Source organism: Zeugodacus cucurbitae, chromosome 5, assembly GCF_028554725.1.
Source record: "Zeugodacus cucurbitae isolate PBARC_wt_2022May chromosome 5, idZeuCucr1.2, whole genome shotgun sequence".
NCBI lineage: Eukaryota > Metazoa > Arthropoda > Insecta > Diptera > Tephritidae > Zeugodacus > Zeugodacus cucurbitae.
The window spans coordinates 27,687,859-27,713,610 of record NC_071670.1 but is presented as its reverse complement, the minus strand read 5'-3'; the positions used below and the strand labels follow the sequence as shown (position 1 = coordinate 27,713,610).

The window sequence follows — 25,752 nt, the reverse complement described above, 5'->3', positions numbered from 1 at the left end:
ACAGCAATAACAATGTCAGCCTGGAAATCCAACGCAGAATCACTCTTGCCAACAGGTGCTACTATGGACTAAGTAGGCAATTGAAAAGTAAAGTCCTCTCTCGACGAACAAAAACCAAATTCTTCAAGTCTCTCATCATTCCCGTCCTACTTTACGGTCCAGAAGCGTGGCCGAGAGAAAGGTTTTGCGGAAGGTTTATGGTCCCTTAAACATTGGCAACGGCGAATACCGCAGACGATGGAACGATGAGCTGTATGTGTTATTCGACGACATAGACATAGTCCAGGGCTTTTTCCCGGCTAAGTGAGACGAATACATTGGGAAAATTCAACATTTTTTTACACAGTCTCATGGCTAACAGACTTATTGCATCTTTTAATACTGTTCACCAATTCTCTAAAGTTATTTTTCTGGTTGTTATCTATTGGGTAATTCTGACGTGAAAGCTCTGATGGGTTCCCCAAGAGTTATTGAAATGCAGAGTAATTTCTTTTTTCTATTACACATTTTGTAGAACTCTTATGTTTTTACACCATACGGTTGAAATTGAACTGACATTCGTTCTTGACTATATGATTTTTTGTCAAAATATAATGAGATCAGTCCAAACTTTGGTCTACCCCATATACCTAATTTAAATATTTTAGTCTTCCTTTTTTATTATTTTCTCAAATATGTTGGTCAATACGGAATTAAGTAACTATATGAATTTGTGAAAAAATGTGACGTTCCTCATCGATAATTTTGTCTTTGAGAGAATTATTTTCTCGTGTTACCAAATGAGCAGTCACGTTTCGGGTTGTATAGGAAGTATGTGTGGACTAGAATAGAGCTTATATATATATGTACATATATTTACATACAGTTTATTTAAACATTTATTTTAGACTTCATAGTACAAAATTAACATACATATAGGAAAAGTAAAAGTTTATTGTAACAAATTGTTTTTGTTTAATAATCGGTATACTAAAATTAACGCCCTCTGGACAATTTGGCACCATTTTTGGTTATGTACATAGTATTTGATAAGTTACTTGTACGTAATTGTATATACTCTGTATACTTAAATATGTACGTACGTATTATAATTCATATTTTAGTTGCGATAGAATTGATCATCACATTCTTCAGCAGAGAGTTGTTCATTTTCTTTTGCATCACTTTTGTGTATTACATTTTCTTGTTTAGCTCCCGTTAATGAAATTTTCTGATTATCGCTTATTTGTTGATTTGATTGTTTGATCATATTATCAACTTCCATTTTAGTGTTTATTTTTATTTCTCCATGATTCCTATCTCGAGCGATTACCATATTATTTTTGCAAAAAATATGGTAACCTAAGGGTTTTAATAATTTTGCATAATGAAAAAGATCGTTGGTTTCATTATCAACATATGCTGAAATGATTATAGACCTATTTCTCAGCTTTGACTTGTTTACCAAAAACTTTATTTTCATATTAAGAGTTGTAAAAGTTACAAGTAAAGTTGTTTTATCTTGGTGAAGATTATTTCGCATTCTGAATACATTGTTTAATTTGAATACATCTTTAATATCTGCAGCTGTACAGGGCAATTCCATCTTATCTGTAAACATCAACACTGTATCAGCCAATGGATTTTTAATGTCGCTGTCAGGAATACCTCTAATAACAACACTTGTGTTTTCATTAGATTTCTCTACGATTGGGTTCGTTGACGACGCAATGGTGCTTTGTGGTTGGATTGCAGTATAATTGTTAACTACACTGGAGTTGACGCTCTTTACAAGCTTACTGTCAGCTTTTAACTTTGAGATCACAAGATTCATTTCAGCAGAATTTTTTAGTGTGTTCTCAAGTTCACAACGTGTTTCTTCCAACTTAGTTTTTAAAAGTTCAATTCGTTTACGAAGTGCCATTTCTGTTGCTTTTGAACTCAATGAACTAAGCCGGGTAAACATCTGCGCATGTTCTTCCTTTCTATTTGCAATCTCAGTATCCTTTCTCTCGTTATCGGCTTTTAAACTTTCAATTTTCAAGTTTAAAACTTCTTTTTCTCTGATGTGATTGTTCTCCAACTCGACAATTTTATCCAAACTTTGTTCAAGTTCTCTTTCAATTTTTAGTTTATTTATGATCATTTCAGTAGTATTGTTACGTTGGTCTGAATATGTTTGGGTGTTCTGGCTATTGCTTCCATGCTCTCGTATTCTATTCTCTAGCTGTTCTATCAATGCGGCCTTTGTAAACACTTCTTCATTTAACTTCTCTATTTTTATTTTAAGTCCGCTTTCTACTGCTTCGTACTGTCTGCGGATATTTCCAAGAAAGCTTTCATTGCGTTCCACCGACGATGCCAGCTTATTATTTGCCTCTCTAATATTTTCAAATTTTAATTGTAAATGTTCCTTTTCCAATTGTACTTCTTTAAGACTGTCCTCTAAACTATTTATTGTAACTAAAAGCTCTTTGGATTCTTCCGTGGCTTTTGCAAGTGCTTGCTCTCTGCTGTCGTTTTGGGCTTTCAAAAAACCATTTTTGTATTCGAGTTCCAACACTTTTTCCTCAGATTCAGAAAGTAGTAATTGAAGATTTGAAAAATCGATTTCAGTTGTATCCAGTTGAAATTGTAGTTCGCTTCTAGATTTCTCTGTTGTATCCAATTGGGCTTTAATTTCATTATATTTTATATCGGTTGCAGTTTCGTCAAAATCAATGTATAACCTATGAGTTTGTGGATTGCGTAATCTACATTGTGGACAGCTTGTCTCCCTAAAAATATATATAAGAAACTATAATTATAAATATTATCCTTAGTAGGGGAAGTACAGCGCATGCTCGAAAACATGAACACTCTAAAAACACTCTATTTTGTGCAGTGACTTCTAAAACGTGAACAAGACTCGAATGCTCTAAAACATGAACAATAAACGTTTCAATATTTTAATAATGGAATTTTCAGCTTTGAAAGTGTTCGATGCGGTACCTACCGGAGGAATCCGAGGAAGAGGAAGGCATCCACTCCGTTGGAGGGACCAGATGGAGAGCGATCTGGCTACACTTGGGATCTCCAACTGGCGCCGAACTGTGAGGGTAAGAGAGGAGTGGCACGCTATCACTGATTCGGCTATAACCGTCTAAACGGTTTCAACGCCAATCACATACATACATACAAACGTATACACATTAACCTATAATTTGTAGGTATTCGAAAATATGGACATCTCAAAAAATGTGAACGGCCTAGGTTTTAATTAGTTCACGTTTTCGAGCGTGCGCAGCAATACTTTAAATTCAAATATTATTGACATTTTTATACACACACTGGTGGTCACTATTGCGAAAACTTACAGTAATTTTTACAATTACACCTACTTCCCGTCTAACAGAATCTCGACTCAATCTGATTCTATAATCTATATAGAATCTCTGATAGAATCTTCGGGAGCTTTTGCATCCACCTTATAGTCCAGAGCAGGCACTAAGTGATTGTTACCTGTTCTTATCTATGACGATGATGTTTGTGAAAAATTAAAAAAATTAAAGTAGTTGTTTGAAAAATTAAAATTTTGTTGTTGAACAAAACTGTGCGTATTTGACATAAATCGGATCAAAGTGTTTTATTAGTTGAATTTAAAAGGATTCACAGATGATCCCTAATAGGGTGTTAACAGCTCGCTGTCTAATTGGGAGACACGCCTGTAGAATGGGGATACCTTACAATGACTACTGCAAAATCAACCAAGAAGTAGAACAAGAAGTTGGATATAGCACACTTTCTTTGCGGATGTAAGGCTCTGTATAGGAAAACGATCGCAATTTCAGATGATGTAGCGGAAGTTGCACACATCAGACGTTTGAGTTATTTAATTTTATCAAGACCACAGTGAAGACATAATAAAGTGAGGGGATACTAGTCCCGGTGGTAGTCTCGGCATCCCAAAGGCCTAGCTGCATCGAAAGTGAACCACTAAGCTAACCTAATAGGGCCCCTAGACCACACACAATCATTGCACAATAACAAACTTCCGTCGGTCGTTTGTGTGATGTATGGGGTTGTTTGTGCAAAATTGCGCAGTTATTGCGATAAATCAAAATCAGTTTGATATTTTTCTCAAGTCTGAACTATTGCACAAAGTAAATCGTGGCACAATTCCGATTTCTTTGGCGCCGCGAACTGAAGGTACCGATAGAAAGAGGAAGTCCGCCTGTTTAAACAATATAGGGTCATAGGTACCGCAGACGCCTAGTTTTCAAGATATATGGCTTTAAAAATCAAAAATTTCAACAAGCATTTTCACACACTTTAACACATTTTACGCTTTTTTTCACTTCAAATATTTGCAATTACATTACTAACAATCAATAAAATTCAAATTTTACATTTATTTAAAGATTTTTAAGCAAAAATTACTTACATATTTTGAAAATCACTTTTCACTCTAAGATTTATGTGTTTACAAGTTTGCGGAAAATGATCGCTGTCACATTGTAGATACCATATATAAATTCAACCATAAATTCCTCTATTTGTGAAAATTCCTCTTTTTTGCCAAAATTCTTCTTTATTTATTTAACAAAATAAATTTTTATCAAGTAAGGAAGGGCTAAGTTCGTTTGTGACCAAACATTTTAACTTATTTAATTTTATTAATATATATAATACACAATTTGACCCCCATATTTGTCATATATATAGTATAAAGTCAATTGAAAGTTGAAACCCTAATATTAGGTTAGAAGAACCGAGGTCCTCATGTATGATATATAGGGGCCTTGAAAACCTATTGTCCGATTTCGGCGTAGAAGTAGGCGAGGTTGTAAACCGATTTGGCCTATTTTCACAACACATCTTCCTAATGATAAGGAAAATATTACAAATCAAATTTCATTGATATTGGTCGAGTAGTTTTTAACCCATAAGTGGGCGGAGCCACACTCACTTAAAACTTTGTATGCAAATTTGTGTAGAGCCCTTCTGTAAATTCTTTATAATAAAATTTAAGGTTTCTGGTGTTTCCCCTGACTGAATTAAAGCATTTTTAGTAGTTTTCTTTTTTTGGACTGTATAAGGTAGTACCTAAAAGAAACGATTCTAGAAAGTTGGGTTGATATAGCTCAATTAGTTTACGAGATATGTACAAAAAACTTAGTAGGGGGCAGAGCCATGACTACTTCTAAAAAAAATACATCCAAATACGCCCTTTCATAGTACGATCCTTTGTACCACATTTTATTTCCATAGGTTTATTTATGGCTTAGTTATGGCACTTTATGTGTTTTCAGTATTCGCCATTTTGTGGGCGTGGCAGTGGCCGTGATCTTCGAAAGCAACCTTCCTATGGTGCCAAGTTTCATTAAGATATCTTAATTTTTACTCAAGTTACAGCTTGCACAGACGGACGGACAGACAGACATCCGGATTTGAACTCCACTCTTCACCTTGATCACCTTGGTATATACAACCCTTTCTAACTCGTTTAGTTTTGGGTGTTACAAACAACCGTTATGTGAACAAAACCATAATAATCTTTTATCAACTTTGTTGCGAGAGTATAAAAATCGAGGACAGTCCCCTATATTGGTAACAGTTGTGTCGGCTCGACCAGGGATATTTTTTTAAAGCGGGGCCGAAGGCCGCCAATGCAGAAAGGAGTTCTACGCGAAAAAACTTCGGACATCCCTGGATTTGGATCGACCAGGATAATTGGATAATACAATTATTGAAAAATAATACTGAAATAGTTTGTAATAAATGTGTAATATATGTATTTTATCTGAATCAATTGTTAAGTAAATATAAAAAAATTGAACAACCTAAAAATCGATTAACACATGTACTCATCCTTACATTTGAACATAATAGCAATCGAAGGTAAGAATGGTAAAAAATACAAATTTCATTATTTCATCATTTGTTATCCATGATTGCAAAATTCGTTTTTTATTATAATATATATATTAATATATATTAGGCCAATTATAATACATCATCCATTATTGTGCTCCTGTTTTTTGTGACCTAGTAACTAGGGATGAGACAAACTCACCAAATTACCAAAAAGTCACTATAGAGGTTAGACCACAGATTCGCATTTGGTGCGAACAGTTTTATAAAGATGTTTACTTAATTCTCTCCTGTAGGAGTTTTATATGCCATTAAGGGTTTAGGTTGATTTCGCTAAAATAAAATAGGCTGAAAACATGGGTATTTTTAATTTTTTTTTGAATACAGTTAAACTTCCTTAACTCAAATCACAATAATCCACACAAAAAAATCTAGTTAGAGAGACTTCTGCACGGTTTACAGTTCGTGCTTAAGTTCTGCCCAAATAAAATCTTAGCTAAACATTGTTGTATACTGAGTAGTCGTTTGCGTTTCACAGTCGATGCTTATTTTCTATAAAATTTTATTATTAAATATGGTAGCACAATGGAAAACATATGTTTTACGAATGCCATGTATAAAATTATGTTTGACAAATGGAAATTTCTATTGATAAAAAATAAAATTGGGTTGAAAAAATATTAAAATGAATATTGAAAATGAAGGTAAACAACAAAAGGACACCGAAATTGAACGCATGCGATTCGGAGCACCTATTACAACTCGTTGGAATTCAAGCGAGTCCATATTTTCTTTTTAAATCAAAATTTTACGCATTTCAAAACAAAAATCAGCTGTTACTTAAGCACTACTTAAGACTCCCATTTTCAGTACTTAAGCATAACTTAAGTATGAACTGTAAAACACTATTTTTCTGTGGTATCTTAAGCACAACCTTACTACGAACTGTGAAACCGGGCATTCGACTTGCAGATGTTTTCATTAAAACATGTTTACATATGAAAATAATCTCGTTCTAAGCTCGTTCAATAATCTAAGACCTTCTAATCTATGTGTTGCATTTGTTGTTGTATTACACATATTTCCCTCGCTGTCGGCCGTTTTTGTTTACATTTTCATTTGACCTTTCTCCTCTTTTTCGCAAAATTATCGATAAACCAAGGTATAACACCGAAAATCTAGTTGTATAAAACGAGATAATTTTATAATCTCGGATTATCCAGAGAGGAATTTTGTATGGAAAATCTCGTTTCTTATTATGCCTTTACATGCCTTTGTTACAAGTGTTCGCCTCCATACGATATAGGAATAGTTTTAAAATTTTGCTTCGATAGTAAAAAATATGTCGATGGTAAATGAATAAATCTAGTCAATGAACGAAGGAAAAAAATTACATTAAAATTTAAATTTTTGACAGATTTTTAACAAAAAAATCTCAAATGTTCAGCATATTTTCGCTAAAAAAGATTGTAATAAAAAATATCAAATATAAAATAGGCACGATTCCGATTACTTTGGCGGGGTTTGGGGTAACGGGTGAAAGAGGAGGCTCCCCAGAGCAGGAATATATATAAATATTCTTGATTGGACTTATAGAAATATTCATGTTTAAAAGTCCAATTTTTTCTATAAGTAACACATGGTATTTCACACACTTTAACGCTATTTGTTCACATTTTTCACTTCACATATTGAAAATTACACTATTAACATTCAATTTAATTCAAAATATAGATTTATTTAAAGTTTTTTAAACCAAAATTACTTATTTTAAAAATCACTTAGCACACTAATAGCTGAAAAGGTTTCTGTGTTTACAATTATGTGGAAACCGAGCGTTGCCACATTTTAGAAACCATAGATGATAGATTTAATGACTGTGTTTTATTTATTTGCATATCATAGTTTTTTGTCGTTGAACTTTCTTCGAGATTACGTATGTATATAAAAAATTCTTCCAGGGATGTCCGAAGTTTTTTTCGCGTAGAATTCCTTTTTGCACTCGCGGCCTTCGGCCCCGCTTTACAAAATTAACCCTAGACGAGCCAAAACCGGTCCAAAGTTTTTTTTCGCGTAGAACTCCTTTCTGGTCAAGCCAACACAAGTGTTAGCAAAATAAGAGAGGAATTTCGGCAAAAAAAAGGGAATTTCCGCAAAAAGAGGAATTTATGGATTAATTTATATTTGGTATCTACAATGTGGCAGCACTCGTTTTCCGAATAATTGTAAACACATAAATCTTAGAGTGAAAAGTGATTTTTAAAATAAGTAATTTTTGTTTAAAAAACTTTAAATAAATATAAAATTGAATTAACTAATTTTATTGAATGCTAGTAATGTAATTTAAAATATTTGAAGTGAAAAAAGAGCGTAAAGAGTGTGTGAAATTGCTTGTTGAAAATTTTGATTTTTTGATCTTTAAAGCGGAATATCTCGAAAACTATACATCTGCGGTACCTATAACCCTACATATTTTTTAATCGGGAGGACGTCCTCTTTACAACGGTGCCCTCAGATCGCGGCGCCATAGTAATCGGAATTGTGCCATAAAATATATTGGTACATTAACTAGATAATGTTATTGCAAAGAAGTGTGCAAAATTTTAACAAAATCGCTTCAGACATTTTCGAAATACCGCGTCGCGCCTTGTTACGCACACAACCTTCGACTGCAAAAATGAAGCAAGAATGAGATCGGTCTGCGTACTACGCAACACACGTTAAAAAAATAATATCGATCTATCGATGTGTCGATATTTTTTCAACAAGCCTACAATGTCAAAACTCACAAAAGTAAATCCTAGCTGCATCATTTCACTTCAAACTCGTCTATGGACTATAAGTAGGGATGGCGATTATCGATTAAATAATCAAATGATTAATTGCAAGATATAAAAAAATAATAGCAATTAATGTAAAAAAATCGACGCAACTTTGCGTAAAAATAAAACCTACGAAATATAGGAGACTATATTCTTATTTCAGACATTCAAATTGTGTTCGTATATACACAAAAACAAAAATCGGAAATAAAATTAAAATTTCTTATTAAAAATTCATTTGTCTTAGCATAAAGGAAAATATATTCATTGAAGTCAAGAAAATTTAGAAGTCTGTTCAACCAAGTTTGAAGAAAAAGCAATTTCGATAAACGTTTTGTTGCCAAACGATTGCGTTTCACCCGCTTTTGAGAACTGGTACTGAGGTACCAAGTAGATGACAATACTTTTGTGAAAGTCCGTACAGTTTGGGTAAACGGTTTTCATTTCTTCCCAAGCATAAATAGTGTTTCGACTTAGTTCTAATACCTGACAATTCAAATAAAAGCTCAATTCATCTTGTGGAGATGTAAAATCGTTGTCCTTCCTCCTTCTTTTGTGCACTAGAGTGTCAGTGTCATCATCACTTAGGGAAACACTGTCTTTACTCCTAGATTGCAGAGTCTAATTTGTACACATATATTTATATATAACTAGAAGAAATTTTACGAAAAGATCCGGCGACTAACTGAAGATTTCAAGACCAGAGCACACTCCTGTAGGACCCCCAGAGGTGATCTAGTTATTGATGACCAGAGTATACTATAGACCTGGAAAATCAACAACAGACCAGATATTCACCATGCGCCAAATTTTGGAGAAGACCCGTGAAAATAGGATCGACACACACCATATCTTTGTCGACTTTAAAGCTGCTTTCGCAGAACGAAAAGGAGCTGCCTTTATGCCGCGATGTCTGAATTTGGTATCCCCGCAAAACTAATACGGCTGTGTAAGCTGACGTTGAGCAACACCAAAAGCTCCGTCAGGATTGGGAAGGACCTCTCCGGGCCGTTCGATACCAGACGAGGTGACTCACTCTCGTGTGATTTCTTTAACCTGATGCTGGAGAAAATAATACGAGCTGCAGAGCTAAATAGAGAAGGTACAATCTTCTATAAGAGTGTACAGCTACTGGCGTACGCCGATGATATGGATATCATTGGAAACAACACCCGCGCCGTTAGTTCTGCTTTTTCCAGACTGCATAAGGAAGCGAAGCGTATGGGTCTGGTGGTGAACGAGGACAAGATGAAATATCTCCTGTCGACACACAAACAGTCAGCGCATTCGCGTCTTGGCTCCCACGTCACTGTTGACAGTCATAACTTTGAAGTTGTAGATAATTTCGTCGACCTGGGAACAAGCATTAACAGCAATAACAATGTTAGCCTGGAAATCCAACGCAGAATCACTCTTGCCAACAGTTGCTACTATGGACTAAGTAGGCAATTGAAATGTAAAGTCCTCTCTCAACGAACAAAAACCAAACTCTACAAGTCTCTCATCATTCCCGTCCTACTTTACGGTACAGAAGCGTGGACGATGTCAACATCCGATGAGACGGCACTAGGAGTCTTCGAGAGAAAGGTTTTGCGGAAGATTTATGGTCCCTTAAACATTGGCAACGGCGAATACCGCAGACGATGGAACGATGAGCTGTATGTGTTATTCGACGACATAGACATAGTCCAGCGAATAAAAAAACAGCGTCTACTCTGGCTAGGTCATGTTGTTCGAATGGATGAAAGTGCTCCAGCTCTGAAAGTATTCGATGCAGTACCCGCTGGTGGAAGCCGAGGAAGAGGAAGACCTCCACTCCGATGGAAGGACCAGGTGGAGAGGGACCTGGCTTCGTTTGGTATAACCAATTGGTGCCAAACTGCCAGAAGGAGGGATACGTGGCGCGCTGTTTTGGTTTCGGCTATAACCGCGTAAGCGGTGTCTACGCCAGTCAAGAAGAAGACGAAGAAATTTAATATGTAATATTTGATGTGTTATACTATGTTTACATATAACGAGATTATCTCCATTTACGAGCTTAACTCGATAATCTGTAATTAAGAAACGAGATTTCCCATACAAAATTCCTCTCTGGATAATCCGAGATTATAAAATTATCTCGTTTTATACAACTAGATTTTCGGTGTTATTCCGAGGTTTATCGATAATTTTGTGAAGAAAAGGAGAAATGTCAAATGAAAATGTAAACAACAATGGCCGACAACGAGAGAAATCTGTGTAATACAACAACAAATGCAACACATTTGACAATTGATAATCTCATTTGGCTATTTGTAAACGGTTAGATTATTGAACTAGCTTAGAACGAGATTATTTTCATATGTAAACATACTATTATTAGAAAATGTATGCAATTAAATCGTAAAATAAATGAAAATAATCGATTAATTTAATCAAATGATTAATCGTTGGCATCACTAACTTAATGTTATAGGTGTGGACTGAACAAAAGGGGGGTTTTGTCTTCATATTTTGGAAACAAAACAAATAAGTCACGCTTTGTTTTGATGCTATATACGCTTTCACTGCCATTATTCGTAACTCATTATATATAATATTCACAATTTTTCCGAAAAATATTCTTTCACTACGATTAGTGGTTATTGCAAAACCATTTGTTATGTAGAGCGGAAGTGTTTTCAATTTCACCTACTTAACGATATTGCGCATATACAAAAACAAAGATTATTTCGCCATGTTTTATTTGACATGTGTTCAAATTACACACATATTTAAATACATTTGAAAATGTAAATTTTGATTTAAAAATACAAAAAGAATGCACGATTGATCAAAATATTTCTTTTCCTTGTTGGAGTATGCGAACGCTTTAATATGCACATACATATGCATGTACATATGTACATAGCATTTTGGAATTTTGATATACAACACCTTATGAATTCTTTTACACAAAATTAGTTACATATTCTAAAACAGAACTTTTAAATATATTTTACTTTCGTCTACAATTACATACCGGCGTTGCCATTGATCCATACACTCAAGATGGAAGACGTGACCGCAGGAAGTACTGCATATCACATCACCATTTTTATAAACTTCTGAACAAATAACACATGTTAATGCCGGCATGATACTTTAGTTAAAGAAGACTGCATTCAACTAAAATTTTACTCTTGTTGTACTTAATCGGCATGAATTATTTGTGGCTTTATGGGAATCCCCGGTATATTTTTTGAATTGGTGCTGATAATAGGATGGAACAAAGGAATTCTACTACCAAAGTGTGAATCCAGTTGAAAGAGTGAGATCAATATAGTAGTATGTTCTAGAGTCCTAAAATCGATTATTTATCATAAAAAAGTTTACGATAATAACTTTCTAGAGATGTGAATGGTGATCTGTTAAAATATAAGGGTGAAACCACAAGCTGCAGGAAGTTCAGTTCTTAAATCTGTCTTATAGAAAACTTAAACATTTGTCAATAAGAAAACATTTACTTAAAGTTTTATACCCAAATAGTAAGGAAATTATGATAACAATATATATTTAAACTCACTTACACAGGGAAATACTTGCCATGGATTATGTTAATTTAATGTAAAAATTAAAATAAAGTTGCAACACAGTGAAAATTTGCAATTGTTTAATTATATTCAATTATAAAGCAAAGATATTTAGTTGTTGGTAAATTTTTCACCAGGTCCATTTAAAATTTTTTAACTTAGAAATGTGTCAATTACTTATTGCACATATTTTACGCGTCACTCGCGATATTCGTTAGACATATATACAATCGGTTAGTAAATCAATCACATAACACACATACTTCAACACATAAGTGCGCGAATGGGCTGCTGTTAACACATAACTTTAATTATTTTTTTAATGAAATTTTTTATTCTCCAAAAAATGTTTATTTTGGGCTAATTAACAAAAAAAATGGTCTCAAATCTTGGCAATCAGTAACTAAAATTGAGCCTATACTAGTATAAATATGTTTCTTATTAACAAACAGAGCAAACAAATATTAATATTGTAAATCGAATAATATAAAATGATATCATATAAATACCTAAACCGAGTTGCTCTGTCTGAACCGACTTTTTTGTTTACTGATAATGAGTAATTAGTGTGGTAGTAGTTCCCACAGTATTGTATTGTGAAATTCCGGAGTCGAAGAATTCATTGTTATTCCATCATTAATTGTTCGGCGTAATTTTATCTCTGAAGTAGTAATTGGTGATCTTTATTATAATTGTTGTTGAAAAATGTCGTCCTTGGAATGTAGTATATGTTTGGATGATTTTAAGAAATCGAAAGATGTATACAGTACTGATTGCGGCCATATTTTCCACAGGGAGTGTTTAGATCGCTGCAAAAACAAGTAAGTATATTATTGTATGTATGTACGTAAGAATCATAAAATAATAATTCCCTGAGTAGAGTTGCTGTGGTTTAAAGTTAATCTAATAGCACTAAAATTGGAGGAAGTGTGTCACAAAATTTAATCATACAAGTCATAAATCAGTGACTGCGAAATTTCAAATAGGGGAAGCCAGCTTGCTGAAGGGTACAATTCCGATTTCTTTGTCGGCGCGATCTCAACCCGTTCGAAAGAGGAAGTCCCCTTATATATAGGGTTATATGCACCACAGTTTTCGAAATATTTGTCTTCAAAAAATCTAAAATTTCAACACAAGTTCACACATTTTACGCAATTTTTTCACTTCAAATATTTGAGATTACCTTGCTAACATTCAATAAAATTCATATTGTGTTTACAAGTATGCGGAAAACGAGCGCAGCCACATTGTAGATACCAAATGATGTTCGAAAAATTCCTCTTTTTGCCAACTGAGGACCCATCGGCCCCAGGAGCTCAACTAGGTAGCATTACTACCAGTCTGACCAATTCCCCCAACCTTCATCCCGCTCCAATCCTCATGCGAGGAACTCAAGGTAACTCCTGGTCCCTAGCAGAGTCTGTTCCGTGTGCCAGACCGTAATACGTTGGAACGTGACCTCAGTCAAATGTAATTCCTGCACTGGCTGGTGTCATTTTCCGACATGTTTCGGCCTGCGCACCACACGTGAGTGGAGTGTAGCGTACGTTGTCCCATGCTGTAATAAGAGTCTGCCCCCGCAACCAACAACATCGGAGTCGCAAACAACACTGAACTGCGACAATTTCCTTTGCGGGTAACATAGCTGAAACAACCTCCATCTGTACGCCACTCCCAGGGTCTCGACAGCAACACCACGACACACCCGACTCTTACAATTTAACTGCAACGGACTCCAGAGGAAGATCGAGGTGATAGTTAATTTTATGAGTCGGGAAGGCGTATCAATAACTTGTGTCGAGCTCGAAATATTTAATATATACATACCCCAGGATATACAAGTTGCCCAACAGGGTATCACCCGAATATTAGAACAAGTGTAGAATAACTCACCAAGATACTCAATTTGTCGCTAACCACTCTAAAAATACTCGATATGTGGAAAATCGGAAGTGTGTTCCACTACTAAAACCTGGGAAACCCGACATACATACACGGGGCTGAATAGATGGATCATGAGCTACCTGGGCGGTCGGCAATCAAGGGTTAATCAGGGTTTCCAAAGGGCGGTGTTCTCTCCGCGTTAATGTTTAATTTCTACATCTCTTAACTCCCTCAAACACCAGAGGGAATTTCAGTTACCTCCTACGCAGATGACTGTTCGATAATGACTTCGGGCACTGGTATCGATGACATGTGTTCGTAAGTGAACGCCTACCTCCTCGAACTTTCTCGCTTCTTCTCTGCGGGGAGCCTGGCACTCGCACCCGCTAAATCCACGGCGACCCTCTTTACCAACTGGATGAAGGAGTTCAGACTGAATCTTAATATTCACGTCGATGGCACACCAACTGTGAATAATCCCAAGATTTTGGGTGTCACATTTAATAGTCTGTACTGTAGTGAAAAATATCAGAAAATTGAGTTAAAGTGTGTGAAAAACCATGTGCTACTTATAGAAAAAATTGCACTTTAAAATACAAACGTTGCAAAAACTATAAGTCCGATCAACAGTATTTATATATATTCCTTCTCTGGAGAGCCTTTTTCACTCGATACCCCATTTATACCGGAATTCGTTGTCAAACCCCGACCGCCAAAGTAATCAGGCTCTTAAAATTCTGTCTCGATAGTAAAATTTTAAATTTTGTATTATGCCCTGATCGAAAAGTTCGATTTTTGGAAGGAAATTTGTATTCCTTCTATTGTCAATTCAAGAGTTTTAACTATGGGGAGCTTCGTGTTATAGATGTTCGAGTTATTAAGATTATTCATGTATTTGGGCTTAACATAGCAAATATATACATAATTTTGCGTTGTATTATTCTAATAACTCGGTACTTTTTCTCTTTCAGCATGTCTAATTTTGCTTGTCCACAATGTCGCAAACCCAATCCGAAATCTCACAAGCTATTTTTAAATTTGGAAGATACAGAAAAAAATCAAGCTGTAGATCAATTAAAAGCTGAGCTCAAGATGGCGGAATTAAAGTTGCAGGAAATGGAAAAAATGGTTCAAACTGATGAAGATATTGAAACGAAAAATAAAGCATTGAATTCGAACTTTGAATTGAAGGGTATAATAATGAAAGGAGTTTCTAAATCGGATATTAAAACTCCACTCATCGAAACAATTTTAATGTTTGCTAATATAATGAAAGTACCTTGTGAACGCTCTGATATTGAAACTGTGTTTGTTTTCGATCGAAAGTTTCTTTTAAGAACTCAAAATCACACTGACAAACTTAGCATAGTTGTTAAATTCACCACACAAGAAATGAAGGATTTATTTCTTAATAATAAGAATATTCTATCCGGGAAAGGGATAATAATTATCGAATATGTGGACCTAGATAACAATGTATTATTTGAATATGCCAAATCTTCACTATCTGCTAATTATAAACACATATTTTGCAGACATAATAGTATTTTTGTGCAGAAAGATGACGGCGATCTACTGCACCGTATATGTAATAAAAACAGCGTTGATACTCTCAAATCAATGTAAATAAATATTTTGTTAATAAACGATATTAAAATGTTAGAAACATTGTTTTTGCTCTACTGACACATATTTGTAATTATAATAATATTTGTAGTTATTAGTTGTCATCGATTCGCTAAATTTTGTTTAGCTACGATTGGAACAATAGTCACAAATATTGGCATTAGTAGACAGAGGGTGTCTCCTCAAGGATTGCCGAATCGATTACTTCTGGTACAAGTGATTCCGACTGGGGTAATAAAATTAATATTCCTGTTTGTTTATATAACACTTTATTAAGATATACACAATATTGATTTTTACTTTTGATAAAATAAGAACGGCATTGAAATCAGGATAGAAGTGAAGTTTTGTTTTTAAATAATCCATATGTTTAAAATTACATGTTTTAATTAGCTGACAACAGTTGTATCTTATGCAGTTAAATTATTGATTGCCATTCTGAAAAATCTCACATTTGTTTTTACTTTATATAACGGTTGTCAGGAGCTTTAGGCAGCACATCTCATGATCCCGCCACAACCTTCTTCCCGCTGCAATCCCCGTACGATAACCACAAGGCAACTCTGGTTCTTCGTACCGACTACTCCGTGTGTGAGACCGTAATACGTGGGAATGTTACATCAGTCAAGTGAAATTCTTGCTCTAGCCGGTGTCATTTTCCGACGTGTTCTGGCTGGCACACTCCCCGCAACAACCACAAACGGTGTTGCTAAACCCATCTGCGACAATTTCTTCTGCCGGCTTTACATCAGTAACAACCAACACCTGTACATCACTCCCTTACTCCCACCATCATAACTGGTCAACCGAGACAGAGGCCTTCCCCTTGAACTTCAATTTTCCCTCACATATAGCTCTCGAAGGTATGTGCACAGTGAAGAAACCGCTAGGAGAGGGTTACGCAGTGCAGTAGTCCAAGTCAAGGATGCACGCTGGGAGGATTCCAGAATGACCCTGCTTGGGACCATTCATGTACCTGCAATGCACCAGTGTGCTACATCCTCGGGTGCAACGTGTAAAATAGCATTTAGAGCCATGATTGCTGTTGCTACTAACGCTCCGCAGAATCCAATGAGGGCCACTGAGAGTGCTCCAGCTGTGTGACCATTCAGAGTGCCTTCCATCAGACGACTCCGTAAAACATTATTGGGTTAACTATGGTGTCATATAGCCAGGACACCACTGTTGTGATCCACGGGTAGCAGACTGGAGCCTCCCAATAAGGGGAAGTATTGTATGCAATTTTGTTCCTCCTTGAAATAGTACCAGATCAGTTTTACTTTAAATAATGGATAAGCCGCTTCTTTGAGCCAAGCAAGTTTCCACTTTTAAGTAACCTTGAGTCATCTCATAGAAGGTGTTTAAGGAAATTTTATTTTACTAGTAAGATTCGTCGTCAGCATATGCTATCACCCGACATCTTTCAAATTCGGGCTTCTCCAGTAGCTCGTTCATCACCAGGTTCCCGAGCAAAGAAGAAAGAACCTCACCTTGAGGGGTCCTTCTATTTACCACCCCACTTCACAACGACAGTGCTGCCACAATGGCGACTATACTTGAGATTCGCGGCGACCCTAAATTCATCGAGCGCGCCAATGACCGCTTCCGGTCTTACAATGTCGAAGACCTCTCGATATCGAGGAAGATGCCTTCCGTGTTGTCCTTAATTATAAGAGCTTCATCCAGCCACTGATCACTACTGATTGTAAAGCGGTCGATAAACTTTCTGTACTGGAGGCTTAAAAAAAATAACCTTGGTCGAGCCAACACCGGGAGTTATCAAAGAGAGGGAAATTGAAAGTTTTTTCGGGTACAACTACTTTCGGAACTGGCGGCCTTCAGCCGCGCTTAAAAAAAATAACCCTGGTCGAGCCAACACCGGGAGTTATCAAAGAGAGGGAAATGGAAAGTTTTTTTCACGTACAACTACTTTCTGCACTGCGTGTGTCAACTGGGTTTTGCCAATGAGCTAGAGGGCAAAGCAGATGCAGTTTTTTGGACTTACCGGCACCTCAGTTGGCCATACCAGCAGCTGAAACATTGAAATCAGAGGGTAAATTTAAGTGAATGTTTGTGATTATAAAAATTTAAAAACTTCTTGTATGTTCAATTAGGAGGACTTTTTTGATTCATTTTCACCTTGTATTGAGCAATCATAACGTTGTTGTATCGCTTTACAAGGACATGGATTCACCGAAGTTAGTTCAATGGAAATACTACAGCAAGAGCATCTATGTTAAGACTTGAACGGTGCCGTGCTAGATTTAGAATTCCTGAAACATAAGGTAATTATTACAAACTTTACAAAAATTCAAATTTTACTTTATATTTTATAGAAATCCTCTTCCTAGATGAATCTAGTACTAGTGAAATTAATGAAAGAACAGATCTTATAAAAACTCCTAAAGAAACCAATAGAGTCCTCACATAATGTGCACAGCTTACACTTCCAGCCCGCACGGGGTATTAGGACATTTGCCACTCTTCCTCCAGCCTTTGTCAGATAGCAAAAATTGTTCAACTATTCAATACGTTTTACATATGTATGTACAGTCAGCGTCATATTTCATCGTACGGCACTCTAAAATCAAATTTTCCGTTTTAAATCCATTTGAATGAAAAAAGTTCTTCTATGAACTGATCAAAATAAGAAACAAAATATATTTCATATTCAAGTTATAAAAATTATTTGCAAACTAAATGTAAAAACTCAAAAATTTGATTAATGTTCAAAGTTGATGCGTCATAATTCATCGTACGGCATTGTTTATCCTTACTTTTAAGAGTTTCTTGTTTTCATTTTAAAACAAAATAGCTTCAACATAGAAGTGGAATCAGTTTATCACGTGCTGTGAAGTGGACCAGTGGTTATTTCCTATTTTGACAATAATGGAGAAAAGATATGAAACTTCCTCAGATTTTAGAGAAATTGTGATATAATAACGAAAAGAAGCAAAATCAATGAGAGAAATTGATAAAACTACCTCTAAATATAAGTTTACAATACAGCACATACTAGATTTATTTATAAAAATAATAATAGAGAATAAAAAAATGGATCGAGAGGCGCGCGAACACTTAATGAAGGACATAATTAGGGATATGACACGAAGAAATGGCCGTGTGAGCTGTTCAGAAATATGTAGTGAAGTGGAAAAAGCTTCAGAAATATGGTTGAGCAAGTATACAATTCAGAAAACATTTTGGCGTAATGGTTATCTTCAAATTATCATCACCAACAGCGCGATGAGCACCGTCTATATTTGAATCGAACAGTCGAAAACGTATAACTTTCGCAAATCAGCACTTGAAGAAGGGTATTGACATTTGACAGACAGTGCTTTTACAGACGAAAGCATATTTAATCTTTTCGGCGGTGATGGACCATAAAAAGTTTAGTGAAAACAGGACCCAACGCTTCTTACTAAAAATTTGCGAAGTACTGTTAAATATGGTTTAAAAAACTTGATTCTTAGGGGATGTATGACAGTTTCTGGAGTCGGAAAGCTGATCTTTATTAGAAGAAAAATTGACAATGACCAATATTAAAAATTTTGAAGCAAAATTTAAAGCAGTCAGTTGAAAAAAATGGGCTTAACTGATGCTTATGTTTTAAAACAACTCAACGACCCAAAGCATACTGCATATTTGGTTCGCGAATGGATGCTATATAATACGCGAAACAGCTTCGCACCTCTCCACAAGGCCTGGACCTCAATCCCATTGAATACTTAAGCGGTTACATGAAAAAGAATTTTTAAAAACATACAATTTCGTATGTGTCACTTAAAAAAGGGCTTAATAGAAGAGTAGAACAAACTACCGACTACTTTTACAGCTACACTCATATCTTCGATGCTAAATAGAATGAAAGACCCACAAACTACTATATTTTAAGTTTCTAAACAAATGTATCGCGTATAACATAAAAGTAAAGATATTGATTACATAAATGTGTAACGTACGATAAAATATGACGCAAAAAATTTGTTCAATTTAAGCTTTTTTTAATTTATCATTTTTATTTTGAAATATATTCAATCTATTTGCATATAAATTATATTATTTCCAAGTTTTCTTTTATCTATAGAAGAACTTTTTTCATTTGAGTGGATTAAAAACGGAAATTTTCATTTTAGAGTACCGTACGATGAAATATGACGCTGACTGTATATAGTGTAGGACGATAATACATTTATAAAGTAAATATAATAATAATCACCTAAATGGCATGATATTTTCAATAAATATGTAATTTAATTAATGATGTTGTTCTTAAATTCTCATTTCGGGTTTTGGCAGAACTAACCGAAAATAGCGGGTATAGTTTCTGGGCTTTTGTGGGTCGCAGTACTGAAAGTGCACGTGCAGTTTTGGGTCTTTCATCCGTGATTGTACCAATAACATTCCCTAAATTGCGCAAAAGGTATTTATATACATTGCTAACTGATGAATGTAATGTGCAAGAAAGGGATGAACGATCACACGTACACAATAGTTTCGGGTACTTTTGTCAATTTGCCCTTAAGAATGGCATAGAAACTTTCATTGAAACTGCTAGTACCGCTCCCTGGCTTTTCACCGAAGAATTCGACGGTAACTGTCTTGCAGGGCAGAATTTTCGAGTGGCGATGTATCGCCTACAATTAGGGATGCAAACATCGTGAAATGAAACATCGATGGTTCGATGTATCGATGTTTCTTCAAAACCCATCGAAATCAAAAACATCGGCCATTAAAACATCGATTCATCGAAACATCGATGTATTTTTAACTTTTTTAACTTATTTTAAATTAAGTGTGAAAAACTAAGGGATACAGAAGCAGAAATAAATAGCATAAATAAATGAATTGTAGTACGTCTTAAGTTGATACATTTTATTTCACTTATAATTATATGTCTGTTAAAGTTTTTTCTCAATAAATAACAGACTCGACTATTACTCGAGTAATTGCAAAATAATCGCAAACAGCATTTTGAAATTTAATACATTTTATGTTCATCTAAGTTAGCTACAAGGGTCGAAATTGCAAACGGTGTAAACATAGTTAAATTCTAATATGTCAACGTAGTTTAATATCAACAAATGAATGTCTGGTAACACTGCATTTACAGTTAAGTCAAACGCATTTTACGTTCAGTTGTTTGAAGAGCAATGGCGCCAGTTAAAAGCGAAGTGTGGACATTTTTTTTTAATAAAATAAGCAATAACTACGTTAAATGTCAACTTTGCTGCAAAAATTTAAATTTTTCTAATAACACTTCAAATATGTTGCAGCATTTAAAATTAATGCATGCAGCTGTAGCCTGCAAATTGGTGGTAAGTCGGAGCAATCGGTATTACATTTTAAATTTCTTTCTATTTCTATATATAAATACATGTGTACAAATTAGACTCTGCAATCTTGGAGTAAAGACAATGTTTCCCTAAGTGATGATGACACCATTTTGTACACTCTAGTGCACACAAGAAGGAGGAAGAACAACGATTTTATATCTCTACAAGATGAATTGAGCTTTTATTTGAATTGTCAGGTATTAGAACTAAGTCGAAACACTATTTATGCTTGAGAAGAATTGAAAACCGTTTACCCAAACTGTACGGACTTTCTAAAAAGTATTGTCATCTACTTGGTACCTCAGTACCAGGTGAGTGGCTTTTCTCAAAAGCGGGTGCAACTGCGACCGAAAAACGCAATCGTTTGACAACAAAAAGTTTATCGAAATTGCTTCTTCTTCAAACTTGGTTGAACAGACTTCTAAATTTTCTGAATATATTCAATGAATATATTTTCCTTTATGCTAAGACAAATAAATTTTTAATACGATATTTTAATTTTATTTCCGTTTTTGTTTTTGTGTATATACGAACACAATTTGAATGTCTGAAATAAGAATGTAGTCTCCTATATTTTATTGGTTTTATTTTTACGCAAAGTTGCAAACATTGGAATTAATCGATTAATCGATTTTTTTACATTAATTGCAATTAATTGCAATTATTTTTTTATATCTTGCAATTAATCATTTGATTATATAGTCGATTAAAAAAATTTTTTTGCTATCCCTACTTTTGCGTGATAGTTGCCCTGGGTTTAGACAACGGTCGTTTACTCGGCACTGAAGTGGCCACAAAGTGTAAATATTAATAAGCATATTTATACAACTCCGGAAACACAGTATTCATCATCCCAAATTCTATTGGCTTCTGATTGGTAGGGGTAACAGCCGAGATACATTATCTCTTCAACCTTACAGGGACGGACGGAGTGTAGATAAATTTGACAACTTACAGCTTGATCAGCTGGTTCCAAATATCAAACGAATATTCCGTTGTATCAGCGCGATTCTTTGAATCTTTATGAAACAAAAAAAGTATTTATTTTAGCCGTAGAGAATGTAGAATATTGTAACGAAAATGGCACCAGAACAAACTAGAATATACAATCGAAAGCGATAACTTGCCAGATGTATCTAGACATCGATATTCGTAGTTGCCAGAATGTTCGAGTGACGATAACATGTTAGCAATCGACTATATAAGGGCTGCCGGGCTGGCAGCAAGACACAGTTCTAATAAGAGAGTTGTCGAGTGCGGACAATTCTATGGAGAGAGTTGTCGAGTAAAGTGTAAACAAGCTATAAGTTAGAGTTGTAAAGTAGAGTATTGAGTAATAAAGTGTTAAGTTATGAGGAATTATAAATAAATATTAGTGTGTAGCCATTAATGTGTGACTTTTATTTGACAATCCAGTGATCGAACTCAGGGTAGAGTTTAAGAGTAAACGACAGATTTTGGAAATCCGTTACAATATAGAGAAGGTTCACGGCGGGCTAATGGCCACACTGGTCCGCTTTTCGAAGGGGTACTCGTTTATATAAGGAAGTTTCACCACAGAAATCTATAAGCGAGTTTCACCACTTTTTAACATCAGAGGCACAGTACATACAGTAGAAAACCTTATTCGTGGGGAATTCTCGGTGGTAAGATAGCCGCCATCTTGGAAAAACACAGTGCTGTGTATATTGAGTTCTTAATTTTAGTAAAACTTTAGTCATAAAATAGCAAATATATATATAGCTATCTTATATAAAGCGAAATTATTTATTTATGCTATATTTCAATTATAGAAGATTTTAACATCACTGTGTGCCATATTATTGCAAAAAATGTATTTAATGTGGATGAGATATTTTATAAGTGGTGAGAATAAAATACAGCTCTCATGCAAGTACTTCTCTGTGGTAAATTATTTTTGGCCACATTTATTTAAACTTTACTGACAATAAAATAAAAAAAAATGTATTTTTGCTAGTTTTTACTTAAATTATTTACAAATAATTATATTTAAAAAACTTTGAATTGCAAAGCTTGGAAGTACACAAAAGTTTTATGAGCTTGAAATGATACGTGGTCGCTTATTAAACATTTTTAAAACAAAATATGTCATGATCAAAAATCAAAATCGTCATTTAATACTAATACAAGTTCTTTTTATGAAATTTATAAAAGGCTCAGAAGCTTTTATTAAGTTTGACGAATCCTACACTTTTTATTTTGTAAAAGTATAGGCGTCTTCACAGATCTACCCTTTCTCGAATAGTGTTAAAGACAGCAAACAAATGTGCAGTTTAAAATTTTCATTATACATATAACCATATAGTGACGAACATGTATGCTAGAATAAACAAGAATCAACAACGAAATCGATAACTTGACAGATTTATCCAGACATTCGTAGTTGCCAGAATGTTCGAGTGACGATAACTTGCTAACAATCGGTTATATAAGGGCTGCCGGACTGGCAGCAACACACAGTTCTAATTAGAGATTTGCCGAGTAAAGTGCAAGAAATTAGAAGTAATAAGTTGTAAACTTGTACAACGAGTAATAAAGTGTTATGTTTGTTAAATTGGAAATAAAGATAAGTGTATAACCATTAAACAGTGACTTTTATTTGACAATCCAGTGATCGAACTCAAGGTAGAGTTTCAGCGTAAACGATTTATTTTAGAAATCCGTTACAATATAAATATGAAAATGAATTTCTTTGAAGGAAATCGTTTTCAATTTTATCAATTTCCATACAATGTCTAATAGATTGCTGACTATCTATGGAAGACATTGCCAAAGCTTGAAAAGTTTGCCAAGAACTATATTGAACCAGATATCTCCAGGATTAACCTCAGCAGATTCTCCACATATGCATTTGAAAGTCACATTATGTCGTTTCCGCCATTTTTCCAACCATCCATTTGATGCCGAAAAAGTTTGAGCTCCTAATTGACCCGCAATTTGTTTTGCTATTTCCTATATAATAGGGCCCGACACTGGTATATTTTGATTTCTGGCTTTGATGAACCACTCAAAACACAAATTGTCTATTTTTGAACCATCACTATTCAAGAAGTTTTTCTTTTTATTTACATATATTATCACCACTCAACCATATCCTTTTAATGTCTTCCTTTTTTTCACAATAGTGACAGCCTGGGTTTTCCAATATCGAATTTTTAAAAGCAAACAAATAAAAGTAAAAAAAAAATGTACTATTATAAAGCGCTAACATTTTTCCGAGTGCACGAACAGATAAATTTTCTTTCTCTAACACATTTAAAATTTCCATTTTTTCTTTAATAGAGGTTTTTTTTTGTGGCATATTTTCCCGGTTAACACGACTTAAACGTTTTGTAAATACAAATCAAATGAATCATAATTTTTATTTTTTTCATGTTAATAGCTACAAATTGTTACATATAGATCCCGTTACATCTTAACATGTTTATGCTTGTCCTCACAGTTTAACATATGGTGTGTGTACGAGTATGTACTCATATTACTCGTATATAGATTTCGGCTGTTCGGTTAGTTACTCTACATTTACTTCAATTATTGGTCTTCGTTGTCCTCAAATAAGAGTTTCGCGTCCGCTCATCAGAAGTTTTTACTGTTTTTTTTACACTTAGCATTTAATCCAAGCATTGTATATGCCTACATGTAGCAAAAGAATCAGCTGGATAACGGGAAATTTTTCACAGCTGAGATCACCTGTTCGATTTACTACGTATTTCGACACAGAGTTTTAAATAAACGTACTGCAAATGGAAATATTTTAATGAAAAGTTTCATTCGTAACAATAATTAATTGCGTATGTATTGCTCTTCCTCACCCCTCTGAGGATGCAATACAGGCGCGTTACCAATTTTTTTAGTATATATATAGTTCAAGAAATAACGGTCTAAACAATCTACAATAATATTTTTGCAATAACAATAAATACAAAAGTCACCCACAGCGAAATCTTAACTAAAAAAACCTATCAAAAGAATAGTGGTGGAGAAAACCTGGTACTCGAAACGGTTTAACCCTTTCATGCCCAATGTTGCCTATAGGCAACATTGTACTTACCGGCTTCTAAATCTTGTTATTTAAATTTTTTTGACCACCGGTTTTTTCAATTATGTAGACTTATGTGCTGTGCAAGCTTACAGTAACATTTTTTGTTATGAGCTGTGCACGTATTCATTCAGTATGCAATTTCCGCAGAGTGGAATTGTCAAAATCGGTTTCGCGAAAAAAGTTATCCTAAAGTGGTTTTACAAAAAGTTTTCAAAAACATAAAAAATAATTGATTTATTTTAAAACAAAGTGAACTATATAAATAAGTAAAGATTAGAGAGTCATTAAAAACAAAAAATGCATGAGAAAAGTGTTTAGTTTATTTATAATAATTTATTTTTTTGTCTATAAGCAACATCCTGTAACTAATGAACCAGGATACATAGGACTTAAAATGTTAGCTCCGCACATTTTAATTCGGGCATGAGAGGGTTAAAAGCATAAAAAAACAATAATAAGCGTACAAACTAATTCTAACAAAAAAAGTCGTCCTTTCAAATTATCAAATCAAATGAAAACTACATTGAATTATGAACAAAAATTAAAAAAAAGACAAACCCACAGACACAGATTATATTCCGACCCATATAGACAGTTAGTCAAACGGACCCAGATTTAATTCCGACTAATATGTA

The 25,752-nt window shown here is 34.5% G+C and overlaps 2 protein-coding genes across 2 annotated transcripts; one reads left to right on the top strand and one right to left on the bottom strand.

The window, feature by feature from the left end:
• Window positions 1-860: 860 nt before the first annotated feature.
• Window positions 861-11,939, bottom strand: LOC105215393 (golgin subfamily A member 4). Its single transcript, XM_011189287.3, has 2 exons — window positions 11,656-11,939; window positions 861-2,756 (listed from the first exon to the last, which is right to left on the bottom strand). Exons 1-2 carry the CDS (start codon window positions 11,769-11,771, stop codon window positions 1,100-1,102), a joined length of 1,773 nt encoding a protein of 590 aa, XP_011187589.2. The 5' UTR covers window positions 11,772-11,939; the 3' UTR covers window positions 861-1,099.
• Window positions 11,940-12,764: 825 nt separating this feature from the next.
• Window positions 12,765-15,755, top strand: LOC105215394 (uncharacterized). Its single transcript, XM_011189288.3, has 2 exons — window positions 12,765-13,026; window positions 15,061-15,755. Exons 1-2 carry the CDS (start codon window positions 12,911-12,913, stop codon window positions 15,713-15,715), a joined length of 771 nt encoding a protein of 256 aa, XP_011187590.1. The 5' UTR covers window positions 12,765-12,910; the 3' UTR covers window positions 15,716-15,755.
• Window positions 15,756-25,752: the final 9,997 nt, after the last annotated feature.

Excerpts from the sequence above, each read along its gene's own strand:
- LOC105215393 (XM_011189287.3), bottom strand. The coding sequence starts at position 11,771 with ATGCCGGCATTAACATGTGTTATTTGTTCAGAAGTTTATAAAAATGGT. Across the intron at positions 2,757-11,655 it reads ATGGATCAATGGCAACGCCG|GGAGACAAGCTGTCCACAAT; the intron begins GTATGTAATTGT and ends ATATATTTTTAG.
- LOC105215394 (XM_011189288.3), top strand. The coding sequence starts at position 12,911 with ATGTCGTCCTTGGAATGTAGTATATGTTTGGATGATTTTAAGAAATCG. Across the intron at positions 13,027-15,060 it reads TTAGATCGCTGCAAAAACAA|CATGTCTAATTTTGCTTGTC; the intron begins GTAAGTATATTA and ends TTTCTCTTTCAG.